A 22,176-nucleotide genomic window follows, 5' to 3' on the forward strand; every position below is an offset into this window, starting at 1 on the left:
TGTGCTCTTCCAGGCCTATTCATAACACTAACAGTTATATGGAGTTTCTTAATTATTGCCCCTGATGGTGGAAATTGGCCTTTTAATATGGTGGCCCAGTAGCGCAACACACAACGGCATTTCAAAACGCAAACATAAACTCACAACACAACGGAAGTGCTCCCGGCCACTAGGTGGCAGTTGGTCCACAAACCCCCAATTGTATATGCATATCTCACAAGTATTCGTTCATTTTGCAGATGGGTATGCTCAGAATTAAAGCCCACTTCTTTCTCTTGGTAGTTATGTATTGTGACAAATTTCTTGTGACGTCAAGTGGAAATCACTGTAACTCTCCATTCAACAAGACGATGTAGTAGTCAGTGTTTCATTGCCCCCTAGTGGTCAGGCTCATTTCAGTTGTGTTGTGATCTTAATGTTTGCTTTTTGAAATGTCGTTGTGTTCTGAGTTTAATATATGCTTTTTGAAATGTTGCATTGTGATCTTAATGTGGCAGTGTTTAAAGATTAATGCCCTTGTGTTGTGATCTTAAGGTCGCTGTGTTGTGAGATTAATGTCCTTGTGTTGTGAGTTAATGTTTACTTTTTGAAATGTTGTCATGTTGAGTTAATGTTTGCTTGTGTTGTACACTGGGCGTCACGTTGGCAAGGAGTTCACTGGTTCGAGCCTCGGCTGGGTCAGTTGGCATTTCAGTGTGGAGTTTGCATGTTCGCGTGGGTTTCCTCTGGGTGCCCCGGTTTCCCCCACAGTCCAAAGACATTCGCTATACATGAATTGAAGAAACTAAATTGTCCAAAGTGTATGTGTGTGAAAGAGTGTGTATGGGTGTTTCCCAGTGTTGGGTTGCAGCCAGAAGGGCATGCGCAGCGTAACACATATGCTGGATAAGTTGGCGGTTCATTCCACTGTGGCGACCCCAGATTAAAGGGACTAAGCCGAAAAGAAAATGAATGAATGAATGTTTTGTACACTACTGGGCTGCCATATTTAAAGACATTTTAGCTGCAAGAACTACCGCATTCTAAACCCTGAGTGTACACACACCAGTGGAGCTATTCAGTGTCTGGATGTAGCAAATAGAAAACTATTTAAAGAGTGTCGCGGTGGCGCTTCTCGTCTGGTGAACGAGAAAGGCTGTTTGCCAGATATTTACAATATACCTTACCTCTCTCACAGCCGACATTGTTGTGTTTAGAAGTGTCCACTGCAGGACAAGAGTGTTGGAGTGTTCAAAAATGTACTAATAACGAAAAAAGTATACTATAACGAAAGTGACGAGAAAGTATCACTTAGCTTTTTCTGAATTCTTTTCCCCCCTCAAACTAACATCAAAAAAGAAATTTGTTTGGTCTTTACACCTCTTAACACATATTTAATAAAGATGTATGGTTTTATATGTATCGTTTTTTAACAAATATTTTGAGGAAAATATCAAAAGATTAAATAATTAAAACATTTTTAGAGCCTTCTATGTTGATATTTACCAAGAGTGCCAATATAAGCAGAGGAAACAAACGTAAAAATTTACATATTCTTAAATAAACGCTGTTAACATTCAAAATACCATATAAAAAGGCAATGATTGAACTACCATGCTTTTCAATTTAGCCAATATTTCGCAAACAAGATTAAGCAGAAAAAAATCCCTCTGACGAACAAATTAGCATCACAATGATCTTCTAATCATTTTTCTATTCCCATCGGCTGAATGCGCACAGATGTATTTTAATCACCGTCTGTACGATTAATATAATTGAACTTTTTCATGTCCCGCTCACATTCACACACATGACATTTGCGCGCTATAAAAGAACAGCAGCTGAGCAGAAATGGTGTGCTGACCCAGTTTGACTCGATTCAGTGATTCAACCTTTTCAACTGCGGAACCTGAGGTCAGACATAATAGAGGCATTTAGGGGCCGTTTTGGCTGCTCATTGGGAAAATCTCTGAAGAGGCTGTGCTCTGATGCACAGGAAAGGCATTCGATGACAGAAATCTTTTAGGAAAGCGCTGCGCTTTGGGAGACTGCTTCGCAAATGGCCTGGAAAAGGGCGCCAAAGGGCATCGAAGACAAGCGTGAATGTTTGAATCCTGGCTGAGAGCTATTTTTTGGGATATAGGACTGTGTATAAATATTTAAACACACTGAAAGTCAGCATGTGTGCAACCATTTACCTACAACAGTATGCAGATTTGAGCAAAACCGGAGTAATATTACTGTTGTACTTAATTAAATTAAGATTAATTAATATTTAATTAAAAACTAAATCTGTAATGTTATTAAAGGCTTTTTTCTATTTAAAAATATTATGTTAATTTAAAACGCCAAGTTATTTTAGGGATCATAACATTATAATGTACAAAATGAAAAAAATGTTTTTATTATATTATATTCATTCATTCATTCTCCTTCGGCTTGGTTCCTTATGTATCAGGGGTCGCCACAGTAGAATGAACTGCCAATTTTTCCAGCAAATGTTCTACACAGCTAGTTGCTCTTCCAGTCACAAGCTAGCACTAGCACTTGAAAACACATGCGCGCACACACACATGCACGCACACACACATACACACTCATACACTAAGGCAAATTTTGTTTACCCAATTCATCCATATTGCATGTCTTTGTACTATGGCGGAAACAGGAGCACCCGAAGGAAACCCACACAAACACATGGAGAACATCCAGACTTGAATGCCAACTGGCCCAGCTGGGACTCGAACCAGTGACCTTTTTGCTGAGATGGGACAGTGCTAACCACTGAGCCACCGTGCCGTCCATATTATTGTTACATGAGGCAGAAGCAGAGATGTTTTAGAACAACAGTTTATTATGCATGGCAGACATAGTGAAGGCAGATGGATTTAGCTTGACGTTGGGATCATGGATCAAGCTGTGGCAGATAGTGGTGGACTCAGACTCGCACACAGGGAGCGGACAAAGACCAGATGGGAAAACTAGGAACGGTGGAGACTAGGAAGATAAAAAATTTAATAAAATAAAAATAAATAAATATATATATATATATATATATATATTAGGTACCCTTTATAAGGTACACCTGTCTAACTGCTCGTTAACACAAATTTCTAACCAGCCAATCACATGGCAGCAACTCATGCATTTAGGCTTGTAGACATGATCAAGATGATCTGCTGCAAGTCAAACAAATCAGAATGGGGAAGAAAGGAGATTAAGTGACTTTGAACGTGGCATGGTTGTTAGTGTCAGACGGGCTGGTCTGAGTATTTCAGGAAGTACTGATCTACTGGGATTTTCATGCACAATCATCTCTAGGGTTTATAGAGAATGGTCCGAAAAAGAGAAAATATCCAGTTAGCGGCAGCTCTGTGAGCACAAATGCCTTGTTGCTCAGGGGAGGAGGAGAATGGCGAGACTGGTTAGAGCTGATAGAACCTTCACAAAAAAACCTTCGCACAGTAAAACGCTAATCATCTCAGACTGGTTTCTTGAACATGACAATGAGTTCACTGTACTCAAATGGCCTCCACAGTCACCAGATTTTAATCTAATAGAGCACATTTGGGATGTGGTGGAATGGGAGATTCGCATCATGGATGTGCAGCCAACAAATCTGCAGCAACTGCGTGATGCTATAATGTATGCCACGAAGGATTATTGCAGTTTTAAAGGCCAACCCGGTACTAGTAAGGTGTACCTAATAAAGTGGCCAGTGTATATATTTATACATACACACACACACACAGTATGTTCGGATATACAATTAAACATTAACATTTCTTTGCGTGTCTGTAAATAGAGATGGTATATATTACCAATATTACATTTATATACGTTAATATAATAAATTTGACATGTATACATAATTAAAAAATTATATTGCCAAATATTGAAAATATATACATTTTTGCAATTTTTGCACATTGTTATTGTGCTAACTGACATTATTATCATTGTAACAGAAGTGTGGTATTTCAACCAAGATTTAAGTAAAATATTCCATAAAAACATACCGCTGGGTTATTTTTTTTTTCAATATACAGTAAGTTATAGTTAAAATTAACTAAGTTATTGAGTTTGCACAAATTTGACCAAAATTTGGAATAAAATTTTTTAGTACAAGAATTATAATAAATGAATAACTTAAAAGAATAAATAAATTAATTAATTTAAATGATAATAAATTAATAACTTTAAAAGAATTAAAAATTAATAACTTTTTTCCTAGAAAAACAGAAACATGTTTTAGGAAAGTCAATTCAGACGTCAAGCTGATTTTCTGTTTATGTATTAAAAACTGTATTAACTAAACATATTCCTTTTGGCTAAACTCTGCAGTGTGTAAAATCCTCCACTGGTTTTGATAAGCGGTGATGCGGGAAGGATGAAATGTCTCCCCATTGTAAATCTAGCTTTCATGTGGCATTTGTACGTGTTTAAGTGTTGTTCTGTATGTGTGTGCGTGTTTGTATGCGGTGGCACGCTGGAGATAAGCACGGTCTCGAATGGCTTTACTGTTGGATGCCAGTGCGCCACAGCGGACGTCCCAGCATGCCAGCGCTGCTCCCTCCCGGACGCCCAACCGGAGCCAGTCACTGCGGGTCACTGGCGTCTAATCTTTTACTGAGGGCACAGAAGCACATCAGCAGATGGCTCTCTCCAGGAACTGGCATATTCAGAGGGAGGAGAAACGAAACTGGGTGGTAGAGAGAGAGAGAGACTGGGTGGGCGGATGATTTCGTCACAGATGCAAATGAAGAAATAATGACAAAATTTAATTTAGTGATGATAGCTATGTAAACTAGTGGAGATTTTCTTAATAGTTAAAATGACTGATTTGTACTTTTTTCATTTCATGTTTAAGTATTTTCTTTGTTTTTGTTATTTTTATGATTTATTTTTTTATGAAATAACTAAATGAGCATATTTAGATAATAAACTCAAAAAGCGAAGTTTGCTGTTTGTTCAAACTACTTATATAAAATAAGCCAAAACAACACAATTCTTGAAGGTTTTTTGGGGAAAACTTAATTGTTTTATGTTCAATCTACTTAAATTTGTAAACCATTACATTGTTTCCTATACAGTATATAAACCAAGGTACAGTATATACACCATATATACAGTATATACACCAGAGTTTCACACACTCTTTGCTGAGTCTTGTTTCTGATTAGAGCATCATGTACAGTAAGCGTTATCCTTGTCTTACCTTCCTGTGTTTTTGACCTTTGCTTTGGTTTACTATTTACATTGTTTCGCCACCTGACCTGACCATTTGTCTGCTTTTGATAACTCTTTCCTGTATTCTCCTGTTTACCCATTTTGACTGTTGCCTGCCTGACTATTCTTTGTAATAAACTGCACGTGGATCCTCACCTCTGAAGTAACAGACCCTTATGTGACAGATTTAATATCAAAACACACGTGAAAGACTTTAAAAGTCAATATTTGTTATTTTTCTGTTGAACAAAATAAGAAATTCTGAAGAATGTTGGCAACCAGCGGCCATTGACATCCATAGTAGGACCAATAATACTATGGAAGTTGATTACTGCTACTGTCCAATATTCTTCAAAGTAGCTTCTTTTGTGTTGCTTAACAAACTTAAACAGGTTTGGAACAAGTGGAGGATGAGCTAAATTTTTGGTGAACCATCCCTTTAACTTTATCTTGAGTGTTGGCTAATCACCATTTAGAATTATGGAGCGGCATCTGCAGTGGCCAATCAAAGTTTAGAGGACACACCTCTGCATTACAGTAACTCTCAGTATAAAAAGGTTCTTCCATTTAAAACATGAGTAACTGACACCTTTCCCCATGATAAACAAGCAGATCCATCACAGAAGTCATGGTGACATTAATGCTCAGCCAAAATGACAGTGAAATGATTACGGTCAGGCCTGAGGGCTCTGGCAATGCTTCACGGTAAGTGAGTCTTTTACTGCGCAGAAGGATAAATGTGTATTGCTGAACATTTACCCTCGCTGTGGGAGATTGATTATGATGGTGTACAAGGTGAGAAGATTTTTAATCCATTTAGCAGATACATGTTGCTCTGTTTTATACTGTGTTTCTCACCTGCTTCTCTCTTTGGCTGTTTGCACATAAACACAAACACAAGGGCAGTTCACAGGATATTTGACTGCATGTGTCCTGCACTGTATACAAAATACATTCACCCTCCTTTAAAGAATAATGTAATCAGATGTAACAGATGTCATACTGGTTGTGATGAATCTTGGCCAAAAGTTTTGCAGAAACTGAAGAAAAAAGTCATGGGGGTCAGTAAATGATGAGATTTTCTCATTTTTAGGTGAACAAAAATTTGTGCGCTTATATACATGAATGCATTTATACTTATTAATTTAGTAAATTATGACGAATATACACATACACACCACACAGTGACTCAAGTTCAATCATACAGTGTGAAAACAGGAGACCAAATATATTTTACATTTACACTACTTATATGGACCAGTCAACATCATAAACACTTGACACTATTATATTTATGAGTGCTTTTTGTAAAACTATTAGGCTCGCACTGTGCGGCACCCTTGTCTGGAAATATTCACCTAGGCTCATTAAAAATACATGAATACTGCCACATTATGATGGAAAAGTGTAATATGAGCTTCTTGCAAGTTTCTAGGCAATTTCAAATTGAAATGTCTTGTGTTAGGCCTACCTCAGAAACTGTGGTAAACCATTTTATTTTTAATCAGAAGATATACCAATTCAGTTTACTAGTTTAAATGACAGCCTAATTCTTTAAGAATGTCATTAATCAGCGCCGTAGCCAGCCTGGTGAGAGGGTGGGAAACTAGCCCATTCAAACTTCCACAGTCCAAATTTGGCCATTTGAATAATAAAGTAAGTAAATGGATGACAACAATATAGTCTAATTGGTATTAAAAAAAAAAAAAAAACTTAAATATGGGCTGCTTTTGGTGCTTCAAACATTTTCATTGGTCTTAAAGCCTTATTTGATGGGTTATTATTAAGGCCAGAGAAAATCTGTGGAAATGTTTTGCTATTTCTGCTGAGAATTTTGTAAAACAAATCATTGATTTATGCGGAATGATTTTAGTTAGTATTATAACTAAAAACTTAATACATTAAATAAAAAACAATACCTTTTTAACTTTTATTTAATGTTTATAATGCAAATTCAATTAGATCAACTTATTTGGTAAACAAAGCAAGATACTCTTATCTAATAAAAAACAGAAAATATTACTTCACAAACTGTACTGTAAATAAATCAACATTTTAATATTACCATTATTATATCACAATATTAGTGAAATTAGCTAAAAATCTGCGGAAATCTGCAGTAACACAAGTGCAGCTTAATCACGTGTGAAATGTTTACTACACCTTAAGTAACACTACATGTTTACCTGGCTTTTACACAGACCTTGAAGCAAATCGTGTTTCACTGATCTCCTGTCCATTGCGTCAGGCTGTAGCTGTACGTAAACAAATACGAAAAGCTGTTCATAAGACAGATAAACTTTACGTGTTAGTTTACAACTTATCCCCTATGGTAAATAATGTGCTTTGTAATTTCTTAGTATTGTGATCCCGAGTCTTCATTAAAAGATAATGTGCGTGAAAAGGAATACAAATTGTGGACGTTTGCCTGAAGTGAAAGTGCATGCAGCTAAAAAGGTTGGGAGTTTTACACAGAACGTTATTGATAGGTGGCATGTTTTTTCCATTGAGTGTGAGTTAAGAAATTGAATGCTGTTTTCTTACCCGATAATGAATTCTGCACTTTTCTTCTTTCGAATACACCTGCTGCATCTGATGGACCATCAACATCTACTTTTTTTCAAGGCACGAGAACTCTTTCTGTCTTTCAGCATTTCTCTTCCTCTCTCAGCGGCTTTCCGACTATTGATTCATCCGCTCAGAGAGGGATTTATCATACTATGGTGTGACTTTCCCATTTTCGAGTCTCAAATCAGATCCCAGTACATCACACTGTTATGACAGAACCTAAGAAAGGAGACATCTGTTACAAAGACAGATGACGAGGATGTTTTACCCTTTGCATTTTGGTAAAGAATAGGAAACATTACTCATTTTGCAGAAGAGAGAATGCTTGATTAGTTTGACAGATCAGATTGCATAAAATTTCTTACACACAATATGCCAAGGTGAAGTCGAAAGTTAAAGGGTAGTTCACGCAAAAATGTAAAAATTTCCTCAGTTTACTCACAATCAATTGAGCGCGAATTATACATTGACGACGATCAGGGGGGGTCAACTTTTTACAGTAATGTTAGTTTGTGGAACACATGCTTCAGTCATTTATGCATTTATTTTTAATTAAATCTATTTTATTAATAAAACGTAATTATGTTTTCGGTGTTTCGAAGGATATTTAGTGTATTCTGACCTACATCCCCTGATTACCTATTTTAAAGGTTACTGTAGATCGAACAACAAATGTATCCATCTAATTTGACTACTTACAGGCCATATAAAGATACACATGCCTATTTCATGAGAAAACACTGTGAACACTTGTCTATCGGTGCTCTAGATCTGCCAGTTTCAGACTGTTGAATGAACTTTACAGTGGTATGAACCGTTATAGGGGTGGTCAAATGTTTATTTATATTATCTATTATTTTAATTAATAATATAATTTTTTAAAATACAGATCAGAGGGAACTATTATTCAGTATTAAAGGGCTGACACTCTATACATCTTGTTTTGATGTCTTTCAGGAGGGATCAAGCGTTAATTAGGGGGTCAAGCTCCCCCAACCCCCTCTGTAATTAGCACCCTGATTATAAACCTTTATATATATTTCTGTTGACCACAAAACAATATATTCTGAACAATGTTGGAAAAAAGCAGCCATTGAGATCCATAGGAATAAAAAATATTAAGTAAGTAATTTTGTTCTAACATACAGTTGAAGTTAGAATTATTAGCTTGAATTTTTTTCTTTTTTAAATATTTCCCAAATTATGTTTTTGATATTTGTTTTATTTTGCCTAGAATAAAAGCAGTTTTAAATTTTTTAAAACCATTTTAAAGTCAAAATTTTTAGCCCCTTTAAGCAATTTTTTTTTAAGTCATTAAAAAAATAGACAGGGCTAATAATTCAGAGGGGGTTAATAACTCTGACTTCAACTGTATATATATATATATATATATATATATATATATATATATATATATATATATATATATATATATATATATATATATATATATATATATATATATATATATATATATATTATTTACACACACACACACACATATATATATATATATATATATATATATATATATATATATATATATATATATATATATATATTTCTGAGAAATTCTAAATAAACAGAAAAAAGAAACTCAAAGTTTGAAACATGTGGAAATGATTTCATTTTCAAAACGTTTCATTCAACAGAAACTCTAAATGTTTCTTGTTTTGTTGTAAAAATAGTATTAAAACAAAAATATACAATTTTATAAAAGCCACACAGTTTTTTTACTCAATTTTTATTAAAAGCATTGACATTTGTAACATTTAGAAGAAAAAAAATGCTTTGGTAATACATATGGATGCTAGCGCGCACACACTTGTAAAGAATGCAACAAATAGTGACTGATTATAAAATAAAAGCGTGCAAACAACACAAAACAACTCCATTTTGGAGATCACAATGATCAACTTCATTTGGGATTAGACAAAAATAAAAACAGTTTGAGAGAATCAGCAGTTTTATTATTATTCTAAATGTATCAAGCGATAAAAATACTCGTAACAAAAAAGTTCATCTTAGTATTACTGGACTCAAATGCAGTTTCCATTGCTATCCAAAAATTGCATTCACTGTGCTGTTCATTTGCATTTTAATATGCATTTCAGTGTGCTGCTATCTTGCATTTCCATATGTACTCTGACACGATATCTACAGCATTCTCATGTCACATATTACGCTCACATAGCCCGGTCCTCATAAAAATACTCACCAATGGTTATTTTACACAAATAACCCACAAAATAGCCTCCCAAAAAAGGTTGTAATTCTTATTTCAGATAGCTCTTGTAAAAATAGGTCAACACCTGTGCCTCTAGACTGATCTCACAAAGAAACATAGCTGCTAATCTGTCTGAATTCATATGAGTTCAGTCATACGAAAAAGTCTGATTTGTAAAAGGAAGCATGGCAGCAAACTCTACCCCTAAACCCAACCGTTATTGGGGGATGAGCAAATCATAAAATGTACAAATGAGATCATAGGAATTCATAGGAATTAGCCACTAAATAAAAAAATTATGAATTGCTGTGAGATAGCTTTGGTGACTCTGATTTAAATTATCAGTGACGTTCGCATGTAACAGATAATATGAGGGTCATAACCACTATATCCACCCCATCCAATAGGCTCTAAGCACAGCTAGAGTTTTAAAGCCAACGATAAACTTCCGGTGAAAGCTTATGTGACTATTTTCAATTTCACAAGGTTGTTTTTACAGCATCGATGTTGTAATGTAATTACAATACATTCAGTTAAAAAGACTTCAGCATTAATATAGTTGTTCAAGCGTAAAACGAGATGAAAGACCGTTGTAACCGCTAGCGCCGTCAGTAGCAACAGTCTAGTGCAGAAATTCCATTGAAAACACTGGGGTAAAATAAACTGTCATATTTTAAAGACATAGCAGGGGGAAATGGAATTTAATGCAGTACTTCTTGTCAGATCTGAAACCCACTTCATATCGTATATCTAACAGGCAGTGACGATCGCTGATTTTTAAAGAAATCAGATCTTAAACGTGACAATTTTGTAATGGAAAGACAGTTCACTGGAAGCCCTTGGGCTGCTTGGCTGAAAATTAAAAGTCTGAGTGCATATAGCCCATTAGAAATCATTACAATTCAGTTAAATATGTGAATTTATAACACTGCCATGTTTTCCATTATGCAGTGCTGTTAGGAAGACAATAAACAAATAATAATAAAGGATATGCTGGTGTCAATAGAGCAATCAAATCAAAGTAGGTGGAGTATCACTAAATCATTGAAATAAAATCTTACATTGAAACTTCTATCGAAAGAGAGTAAGGTAAGTTTAAAGCAGCAATATTCAATAAACTACTTAACTTTCCCCACATATTTGCTTGTTTTGAATTTAAAATGTGTTATAAATATCGTTATTGGAGATTTGAAAACTTGGCATCACTTTATTTTGATGGTCCCTTTAATGAATTTTGTTGAATTTAGGTTACAATGCATCTACATGCCAACTCATTCTCATTAAATTATAAGGAGACTGTTAGGTTGGGGTTAGGGTTGGTTTAAGTTGACATGTGCTTGCAAAGTTTCTTGTAGTCAGTTAAATCTGTTGAAGGTGCAGTAGCAACATATATTAAGCAGACAGTCTACTAATACTCAAATAAAAATTAATTTGCAATGCTACTTTTAGTCAACAAAATGTGCCATAGGGACCATCAAATCAAAGTCTTACCGAAAACATTTGTAATTTCGACATTAATAGTACTTAATTGTTTTTATTTACAAACAGTTCAAACGTATGGCTTCCCAAATAAAATGTATTGAAATTTCCTTCCCTTTTGACCAAAACATGGTTACAGGCTTGGATTAGATATGCTATCATAATTTTCTGTGTAATCTTTCACATATGCAGTCCTGTCTCATGAGGAAACAAAACTCTTTTATATATTGTCAGAAAAGTGGCTAATTTTGTAGCAATTCATATGATTCCATTCATATGAAAACATACCATTTTAAAAGGAGGCATGTCCCCAAACCCCACCCTAATCCCTACCCCTCAGTGCGGGATGAACAAATTGTATGAATGAGATGGTACAAATTAATACGAACTATCGATTAAATTAAAAAGTCATGAAATTGCATTGAAATATGAGACATAAGGTGGAAACTGGAATTGTGATCAGTGTATGAAAACTAAAAATATAATAAAGATAGCTCCAAAAATATGTATAGTATAGTTCCATTCAAAAGTTTGTTGTCGATACCAGTCTTTGAACTTCGTTTTTTACGCTACATTTACTTGCTTAAAAAAATACACTAAAACAACAATATATTGAAATTGAATATTAATAAAAATAGCCACTTGTATTTTAAAACATATTCACATATTCATATTTCTTGAACCATGCCCAGGCACAATCCCATTTTTGCCTTCCGAGCCTGAGCACACCTACATAATCGATGATGCGACTGTTCAGTTTAACAGAAGAGAAGCATCCTCACTCCGTACAATGGAGATTGCTGTTATATTGTTTTGTATTAAATTTAGCCGTTTGAAATGCAGTCATACACAGTCAAATCTTTTGCCGAACAGATCCACCACTTTTGACTCATAAATGTTCATGAAAATCATTGTGCTGCACAGCGAGGGGTTTATAGCTTTGATAAACTAGAACAGTTCACGTTCATTGAAAAGTAAGAATGATTATAAATTCATATGAAATAGTCCTTTAAAATGAAGTCAGGTCTTCAGTTTCATGCAGCCTGATCTCACGAGGAAATGTAACTATTTTAGTGGCTAGTTGTACTAGTTTAGTGGCTAATTGTATGAGTTCAGTCGTACGAAAATGTACGAATTTAAAAAGGACGCGTGGCAACCAACTGTCATAGGCGGATGAGCAAATCGTACTAAATTGTATGAATAAGATCGTATGAATTCACAAACTAGCCACTAAAAAAAGTTATGAATTGCCATAAGATTGTGTTGGTTTCACGCTCAGATGCGCTCTGTGCTCACTCTACAAGCTCTTCCTACTGCACCTGGGCCCGATTCGGAGCACTCACACTTGTCAGATGAACCAGGAAATGGGGGTCAAACGAGCCTGGACATGGTTTGGATAGCCTAGTGTGAGTACACCCTTAGTCTTCTCATAGAAAGCTGTATTTTCAACATCATTATTTCAGTCATCGCAAGGTCACACAATCATTCAGAAATCATTTTGCTAATTTGATGCTCAAGAAGCATATTTTCTTCCTGCCTTTTAATGAATCCTTCTGTAAATGTATTAAAATAGTCAAAACAAATAAAACCCCAGGCCTCAAACTTTTGAATGGCAGCCAACATGAAAAAAAACTATAGTAATTTATAGTAAATAATATAGTGTGTTTAACTATAATGCAGTACAATGGTCTCAAACTCAATTCCTAGAGGGCCGAAGCTCTGCATAGTTTAGCTCCAACCAGCTCCAACTCACACCTGCTCAATAGTCTCTACTAGTAGTCTTGAACACCTTGATTAGTTTGACTAGGGTTGAATCAAAACTGAGCAGATCTGCTGCCCTCCAGGAATCGAGTTTGAGACCTATGATGTAGTACAATGTATTATACTGTATAGACCATTTTGTGGGATGTAAACAATAACAATGGTCCTGACATTTTTCCTGTTTTACATTTTAAATTTCCATAGCTTCTGAGAGTCCAAAAAGTTCCACGTTTTGATAAATAATGTTTCGATAACTGTAACATCAAGTTATGATGGAATCACCTCTGGTTACAAATATGAAATAGTTTGACAACAAGCAGGAAATGTTCATGGGCCAATGACATGACCACATTGAAATGGTCTGTTTATACAGTATACTGTATAGCATTTAGTATTTTCAACACATTGTTAATAAATGCATTTTTTATTACTTTAGTTGGTGTGTTACAAGAAGTTCTTTACTATAGTATGGTTCAAAAACTGACTACAAATTACTATAGTATTTTTTCATGTGAGAATGTTTTTATATTTTTTTACATAACAAAACAACAGCAATGTACTGAACATACTGTACAAAACATGGCAAATGAAATCATCACAAATCTGATTTACAGTAAGAAATTGCTTTCAATAATTCATAAACATATCTACATCTTTCAAATCTCAGCTAGATGTGATTCATTAGAGCATTAACAGAATTCAACTGCCCGTTTCCTATAGTTTGATTGTGAATGTTGCTTCATTAGTAAACACAAATGAGCTGAACAGTCAGAGAACCTCTTGGGATGCTTCTCACATTATTTAAGTCTTGAGGAATCAACAGTCTGCTCAACGCCGAGAAGCCTGTCTCTTTGATGCCAAACACATTTAAATATTGATTACAAAACCTACCAGAATCAAAATAAAATCAAAAAGCGCAAACATACGAACACCATGAATGATTCAAAACTATAAACAAGTTGAACTGAATCCCATTATCAACACTTTCTGATGCAGGTTTTGGCTTCAAGGCATCATTGCTTTATGATACGTTCTGGTTTATGAAAGCTTTTTGGCATATAATTATTCTGTGTATTGGTAAACAGTGCGATGAAGAGATTTCACGGCATGGGTACCTGCAGCCAATTTCGCATAACATGCCAAGGAAATTGCGTATTTGAAATGAATGATTTGCTCATTTAAACCTGGAAATATTCTGCGATGGCTGTGGAGAGCCGTTCTCCAACTGTTTTCAATCGCAGAGCAGATTTACATGTTACACAACAACTGCCAAAATAGACGGAGAGCTAAAAAGAAAACTTCAGAGCTTACAAATAAATTTATGGACTATTGCATTTTAACTGTTCGTTTTAAACTGTTTTAAAGGAGTCACATCATACACTTTTGACACTTTTTCCTGAGGTCCATTATGTTAGTCAAGGTTTCTAACACCTCAAAAAGAACATTTCGATGAAGTGTATTTGGGTTTTTGTAATATCAGAATCATCTAACAGGACTTTTTAAAGGAACACACCACTTTTTTTTTAAAGGCTCACTTTATACAACTCAGGCTCATTCTAAAAACGTACCACTATATACATTTCTGGAGAGCCCCAAATACGTCCCAGGATCTACGTTTTTTTGCAGTTTTTGTTTTTGCTAATCCACCAGAGGCGTCATTGTGTACCCTTTTTAAGATCTCAAATTTCTCTCGCGAGTGCCATTCATGCCTGCTGTTCTCGCATACCAGAGCCCGCTGTCATCTGACTGTCGACTGACTGAATGACTGACTGACCGATCAACTGACCCACCCTCCCCCTTCCCTAAACCCAACCAATGGTGTTTTCAAAAGCACCTATTGACCTGCCCACCCACTTCCTTAAGTCCAAACAGTTTTCAAAAGCCATCCAGAAATAGAAAAGCCCTTGCCTGATTTTTACCACGTTTTCAGATTTTACCACATTCTCACCCTGTTATTTACTAGTTTAATAAATTTTTTGGCTGTTTTTGTCTTACCCACTTTCTGGAACCGTTTTTTCGGCTGACTCGAACCCCGTCATCATAGTCAACTCCTCCTCTCTCAGGTCCGCCAACGCACATGGCGAGCTAACTGGACAAACTGGTAACAGCGGGAAAGCCGTCAATATGGAGGTAAGTGGTCAGCTGGTAAGCGGAAAAAGGAAAGGCATCTTACCGCCCCGTAGCATTCGTTTTAAAGTCGAAATGAAAATGTATATATGGCTACATTTTGGAAAAGAGCCTATGTTGATTTTATAGCTCCAAAAGAGTTAAACAGTTCAGTTTTATCATTTTCGAATCCCTTCAGTCAATCTCTGTTTCTGGTGGGAGCACATTTAGCTTTGCTTAGCATAGATCACTGAACCGGATTAGATCATTAGCATCACAGTCAAAAATAACCTGGTAACATTTTGATGAAGTGTAAATGTGGACATCAACATTACAAATGTATTTGGGTTTTTATTATCAGAATGATTCAACAAGTGATTTCTTAAAGGAACACGCCACGTTTTTTTGGAAAATAGGCTCATTTTATAACTACACTAGAGTGTATGAAAGGAGCACTTTTAGCTTAGCTTAGCATAGATCATTGAATCAGATTATCCACTTGTTAAGTGTGACATTACACTAATCTTCCGGGTCCAATCGCTATATTAAACTGTATGGGAAGACTTATCAAATGGTAAAAATAAACGTTTACAAAGCTATGTAATCTTTTCGAAAACCATGACCGGAATGTATATATATATCCATGCCTAATATTCGATGGCCAGAAATTGATAAATTTTTTTAAAAATTGTTAAATTTTGGTATTTGTGACACAGCAAGTCCAGAGACTGTTATGTACACCATGATTTTATATATAATTCCCTTTAATGTGTGATATGACTAAAAAGTGGTCATGCATGAATATTTTCTCAAATTAAATAGCGGCTTGGACCCGAAAACAGTATTCTTATTCATATGTCACCAATACGACACAACTTAAGAAGCTGATACCATTAGCATCACAGTCAAAAATAACCTGGTATATCAAAATGATCACTGGTTGATATATTGACAGAATATTGACGTGAGCTGATTTTCAGGTGTTGCGTATTATCATTGCTCATGCTGCAGCCATGGTACGGCAGCAAAGTTCCTTGATTATTGTGCCGGAATGAGCGTATAATTCCTAGCCATATGTCTTTCGTCGATCATAGGACACAATGTAACTACAGAAGAGTCAATCATTAAATAGGAAAACTATTGAAACTCTTTGGTCATTTTTGAGGGAGATGCTAATGGTCTAATTCGATTTAATGATTTATGCTAAGCTAAGCTAAAAGTGTTCCCACCATAACTAGAGATTGACTGAATGGATTGAGAAATTATATACTCAAAATAATATACTCAGTTGTAAAATGAGAGCTTAGTTCCAAAAATTCACATTTTCCTACTTATATCTCACAATTCAGACCTTTTAATCTCTAAATTATGAGTTTATAACTTTGAAATTGCTGGAAATTTTGCCATTGTGAGAAACAGTTTAAATAAAGTCATAAGAATAAGTCACGATTGTGTAATAGAAACTATGAATTAACACTATTTACTCACAATTGTAGAAGATAAAATTTTTGTGAACCTCAAAAAATAGCCATACTTTTTGAACTGCAATTATTAAATCATTATTACCATATTTCAAAAGTTTGAGTAAAACAATATGACTCCTTTAAACTTCAGCAATGGAGCAGAATTACAGGAAAAAAAGTATCAGTGTAAGTAATCTCTTCTAGAGTGGTTGTCAAACACCAGAAAGAAACTGTGCTTGATGAAGAAAAATACAAAACGGCTTATGCTCAGTTTCAAAGAGAGAGTCAACACGCCACAATCCGAGAGCACATTTACAATCTGGACTTATAAGAAGCATCAGCAAACAATCAGATCCATGTACGAAAGTAGTGCCATCCCTTTCTCCTGTACATATTCAGTGTCCATTCTTTTCATATGCTGTGCATGCAACATGGCATGACTGCCAGCGATGGGTGTGGCCAGAGGGGGCATGGCAATGATCCATACTGCTCTGCAAGACACGCCCACTTTCCAGTTGTATTACCTTTTAACACGATCCATGATTTTGGTCAACTCTAATACCCCAAAGTTTGCTCGACTGTACAACCTCAGCCGTTGTAATAGGCCACAAGAGAGACAACAGGTTTGCTGGTGCCCTGACCCATAGCTAGAGGGAGTTTCTCACCCTCCGAGGAACTTTTCTGTCTGTCACTGTTCGGAGTTCGATGGACGGCCGATGCCACAGCGAAGGTCACATTCTGGCCATTGGCACGTCGCACTGTCCTGAGAGTTTTGGTGACTTTGGAAGAGTTTTTAAAGCTGGAGCCTCTCTCTGGGGTGGTGCACATGATGAGCGCATGGAAACATCTGCAAAACTGAGACACAAACACAGATTGAGAGAGCTGAGATTATGTTTTTAATCCTTGAAGAGATGCAACATTTACATGCTGTCATCATCTATTGCTCTTGTGTCATTCTACTTCACTTTTACTCTAATAAACTTTTAATTTGCTGCTTATTTATATTTAGATAGGTACTAGTTAAATGTAGGTACTGGGTATGATTAGGGATGAAAAATCCCGTCAAGGAATTTATTTTAAAAGATGTCTAATAGATGTCTATACCAAACGTCTTGCCAAAAATAAGGCTAAATTTTGAGTGATAGTTAAATCTAATTGCTGTCTAGTTCTAAACTAGACAAGTCATAAAATAGACAAATAAGACAGACTACACACTGTAATCCTCCACTCCTTAGAATTTCACTGACGGCCCAAATGGAGCCTTGTTTTAACCAATATGCCAATGTTTAAAAGTCTATTAGATGTCTATTAGACTTTTTTTAAACACTAAAATGCTTGATGGGATAAGATAATGCAGAGTATGTACTAAAAACAACCAATATTTAATAGGCATGCTGAGCAACAAGGATTGGTCCATATACTAAAGTGTTATCTGACTGTCTTTCTTCTGTAGAGTTTTTGTCCTATATACATCCGTGTCAGCAACATATTTTGATTTAAAACATATTTCTATTTCTGCCATGTCCCAGCTAGAACAACAGTACAGTAACAGTAACTGTACATCCAGTTACTCTGACAAAGATACCTTCGGGTACTGCTTGTGTTTTTCAGTTTTTGTGTCGTTCTAATATGAGATTGATTACCATCTTGCCTGACATTTATAGCCTTACTGAAAGCTCCATGAAGTACATAATTTACCTCAGATCTAAAGTACAACTTTACTTCGTTTATATATATATATATATATATATATATATATATATATATATATATATATATATATATATATACAGTACACACACATACATATTTATATACAGTTGAAATCAGGATTATTCATTCCCCTTTGAATTTTATTTTCTTTTTTTAAATATTTCCCAAATTATGTTTAACAGAGCAAGGAATTTTTCACAGTATGTCTGATAATATTTTTCTTCTGGAGAAACTCTTGTTTTAATTTGTTTTATATTGGCTAAAATAAAAGCAGTTTTGAATTTTTTATGAACCATTTTAAGGTCAAAATTATTAGCCCCTTTAAGCTATATATTTTTTTAACTGTCTACAGAACAAACCATCATTATACAATAACTTGTCTAATTACCCTAACCTGCCTAGTTAACCTAATTAACCTAGTTAAGCCTTTAAATGGCACTTTAAGCTGTATAGAAGTGTCTTGAAAAATATCTAGTCAAATATTATTTACTGTCATCATGGCAAAGATAAAATAAATCAGTTATTAGAAATGAGTTATTAAAACTGTTATGTTTAGAAATGTGTTGAGAAAATCTGCTCTCCGTTAAACAGGAATTGGGGAAATAAAACTAAAGCTAAATTATACTTTAAGAAAAAAACTAAACATTTAGCTGTAACAAATTATAGTCATTTTTAAAAGTTTGTTCAATGTATAATTTTTTGTGTATTATTAAAAACATACATATTTTAAAAAGCTTGTCACATAAACACTAAGCCAATAACCAGAAAATCTGTAAACTTGAAACAGTAGGCAGATGATTGCTAATTTGTTGGTTGCTAACATTTAACATTCTTGCTTGATTTGATTTTCACATGACTGTAAACATTAAGGTAGCCTGTTTATAACTAGATGTTACTGGGTATACCACAATGTTTATATAAGAATACTGTAGCCTATGTATGGTTTAGACAGAATCAGACATCCTAAGTCTCCCAGAAGTTCCGGGAGTCTCTATGCAACTGAATGATAATCTCCCGGAAATCACGTGTCTCCCGCCCGGTCCTCAAATACGTCGCACACCCCTCTCCACCGCTACGGTGTGTTATCAGCGACCCGACGCTATTTAGATACGTCGCACACACCACACACTTCAGTTACATCCCACAACCCCTCACCCCAACATCTCCTGCCGGAAATGACTTTTCCCAACTTGGAATGTCTGCAGAATAGAGATGCACATTATCAAAGGATTTACACAACTCTGCTTTTAACTAAAAATGGAAAGTAGTTTATGCATTTGGGCAACACAGTAGTGCAGAGGGTAGCACTGTCTTACAGCAAAAATGTTGCTGGTTCAAGCCCCTGTTGGGTCAGTTGGCATTTCTATGTGGAGTTTGCATGTTCTCCCAGTGTTACCGTGGGTTTCCTCTGGGTGCTCCGTTACAATATACAAAGACATGTACTGTAGGTGAAATGGGTAAGCTAAATTGTCCGTAGTGTATGTCCTCCAGGTCGGGGGTTGAGTGTTGGGCTAACAACCCACCTCATAAAAAGAAACTAGATGTTAAGAAACACCAACATGGTGCAGCTAAATATCAACTTCAATATAAATGGCCCTGGGAGTAAGTAAGAGTAAGTAAGTTTATGCATTTGGTGATCCATTTACAGGATTATGCTGCTTTGGTTGTAAGAAAATACCAAATTTTGAAAACAAGTTTCAAAGTGCAAGGTTTTAACTTTTGTACAGTATTCATCGCCAGGAGTGTTGCTAGACTTTATTTACTGGGGCATGTGTCCCAGTAAAAGTCTGCTGAGCCCCAGTAAAAGCTTTGACTTACTATTTACTTTATTTGACAGTGTATTAATTAAAAGTGGTAATCCCAGAATAAAGACATTATTCTCATGCAACAACTGAATCAATGCTTATGAAAGCAATACTGTAGATTAATAGAAAGCAAACTGATGCATGCATGCAGAAACCATGACAGCATCCCATATCGCATACTATCCATCCTAAAGAGTATTCGAAAATATATTAGTATATCCCAAACTATTGTATGTTGAAAGGAGTATGCCTAAAGTTCCTGGATGGTTTACTATTTCCAGTAAAAATTCGAATTCTAGGGCTGAGTCAGAAACCACCTCCTACTCAGTAGGTACTGCATTTGAATTTAAACGATTTTGAAACGAAATTGATTAGAACTACAAACACGGGTGGAAAGTGTAAACAAACTATAAACATGGCGGACACGCAAGACCAACCGTCAAGTAGAGAGGCTTTGGTAAAGTTGGTTGAATGACTGTTAATCATTATATTACGGTAGCCGAGAAAGCTTAACGCACTGCAATTTAAGAAAGCACATGTAATTACAAAAAACACTAGCAAATAAAGAAACGATCTTCATCAATTTGACAGCACACGTGTTGCAAATTGGTCACAACACAAACAACTGAAGTAACGCGCTGCAAATTGGTCACAAATATCCACGTAACACAACAGAAATGTTTCTAGGGGACCCAAAAACATGATGGACCCTGCTGAGATATGGATGTGCTATTATGCTGTGACTGTTGATTGGTGAAGTGATTGGTGGTTTTTGAAAGGCGAGTTGTTTTTTGTTTATCTTAATATCTTGATTACGCGACAAAATAACACAGCCAACTTGAACATATTTGAACTGCATTTTCCATGATGTGTTTTATCTGCAACAACATGTGAACTTATATCAAGATATGTTTGGAGATTAACTTTTGAACGCATTATTATCCAAACATCTGAGGAGATTTCTCTGCATGAAAGACTCGTGAATAACAATTTATCCTGCTGCTGCTTCTCCAATAAGATAGGTAATTAAATATAAAAGAAATGTGGAAGATGTGTGGATTATTGATGGAGGATGTAACTAAGCAACATAGCGATCTGTTAACGAGGAAGTAGTATGTCCAAAAGCTTGCATACTTTTCTGTTACACACTCAAAAGTATATACTTTTCCTTTACAAAAAAGTGCATATTTTAGGGCTCAGTATAAGTATGTGAATTGAGACACAGCACATGTATACGCAAGAGCTTAACTGGTCATTAGACATTAATTTGATATACCAAAGGCTCACTCAAAACAAAAGGAAAGACAAAATGATGATGAGAGTAAGGGGGTCTTGTACCTCAGTACTCTGTGACATCATGTCTTTAATCTATAGACGTTCAATTACAAAGGTGGACTGGATGACAGAACTGAATGTGCACTAACATGTACACATGTTTGTTCACAATGTGACATTGCCAACTGGTTTAGAATGCCTAATACAGTCTTTTAAGGGGCTTGTTTTGAAAGCATTTGTAGTCTGTGCACAAACCTTTCAAAAAGGAGAAGAAATTGTTTTCATTTTTAGCACATATTTGTCATGTATATGTATCCCAACTGAGCACTCAGAACCAAACTCAGTTGATTTCTCCGTTTCTCTGCTTGATTTGCAACTGTATAGTGAGACGGAATAATAAAATACCAGCCAAACTCTGTGAATCATCAGCTCAGGAAGAACAACAGCTGATGCCCTGTCTCCTCTAATGTGGACAGGCTTGTTTGCAAATTGAAATCTCTCCGTGTGCAAAATTCATTAACTGAGGCAGGACCTCTCAGCAGGAGCGTAGGCAGTGATTATGTGAGGGTGA

At 35.5% G+C, this 22,176-nt stretch overlaps 1 protein-coding gene across 1 annotated transcript in view; it reads right to left on the reverse strand.

Moving 5' to 3' along the window:
• Nucleotides 1-17,004: 17,004 nt before the first annotated feature.
• Nucleotides 17,005-22,176, reverse strand: part of tmtopsb (teleost multiple tissue opsin b) — a 66,479-nt gene continuing 61,307 nt past the window's right edge. Inside the window, 1 exon segment of the mRNA XM_056450720.1 lies at nt 17,005-17,667. Within this exon segment, the coding sequence (XP_056306695.1) occupies nt 17,401-17,667 (267 nt within the window). The 3' untranslated portion in view covers nt 17,005-17,400.

Source organism: Danio aesculapii, chromosome 24, assembly GCF_903798145.1.
Source record: "Danio aesculapii chromosome 24, fDanAes4.1, whole genome shotgun sequence".
Classification (NCBI taxonomy): Eukaryota; Metazoa; Chordata; class Actinopteri; order Cypriniformes; family Danionidae; genus Danio; species Danio aesculapii.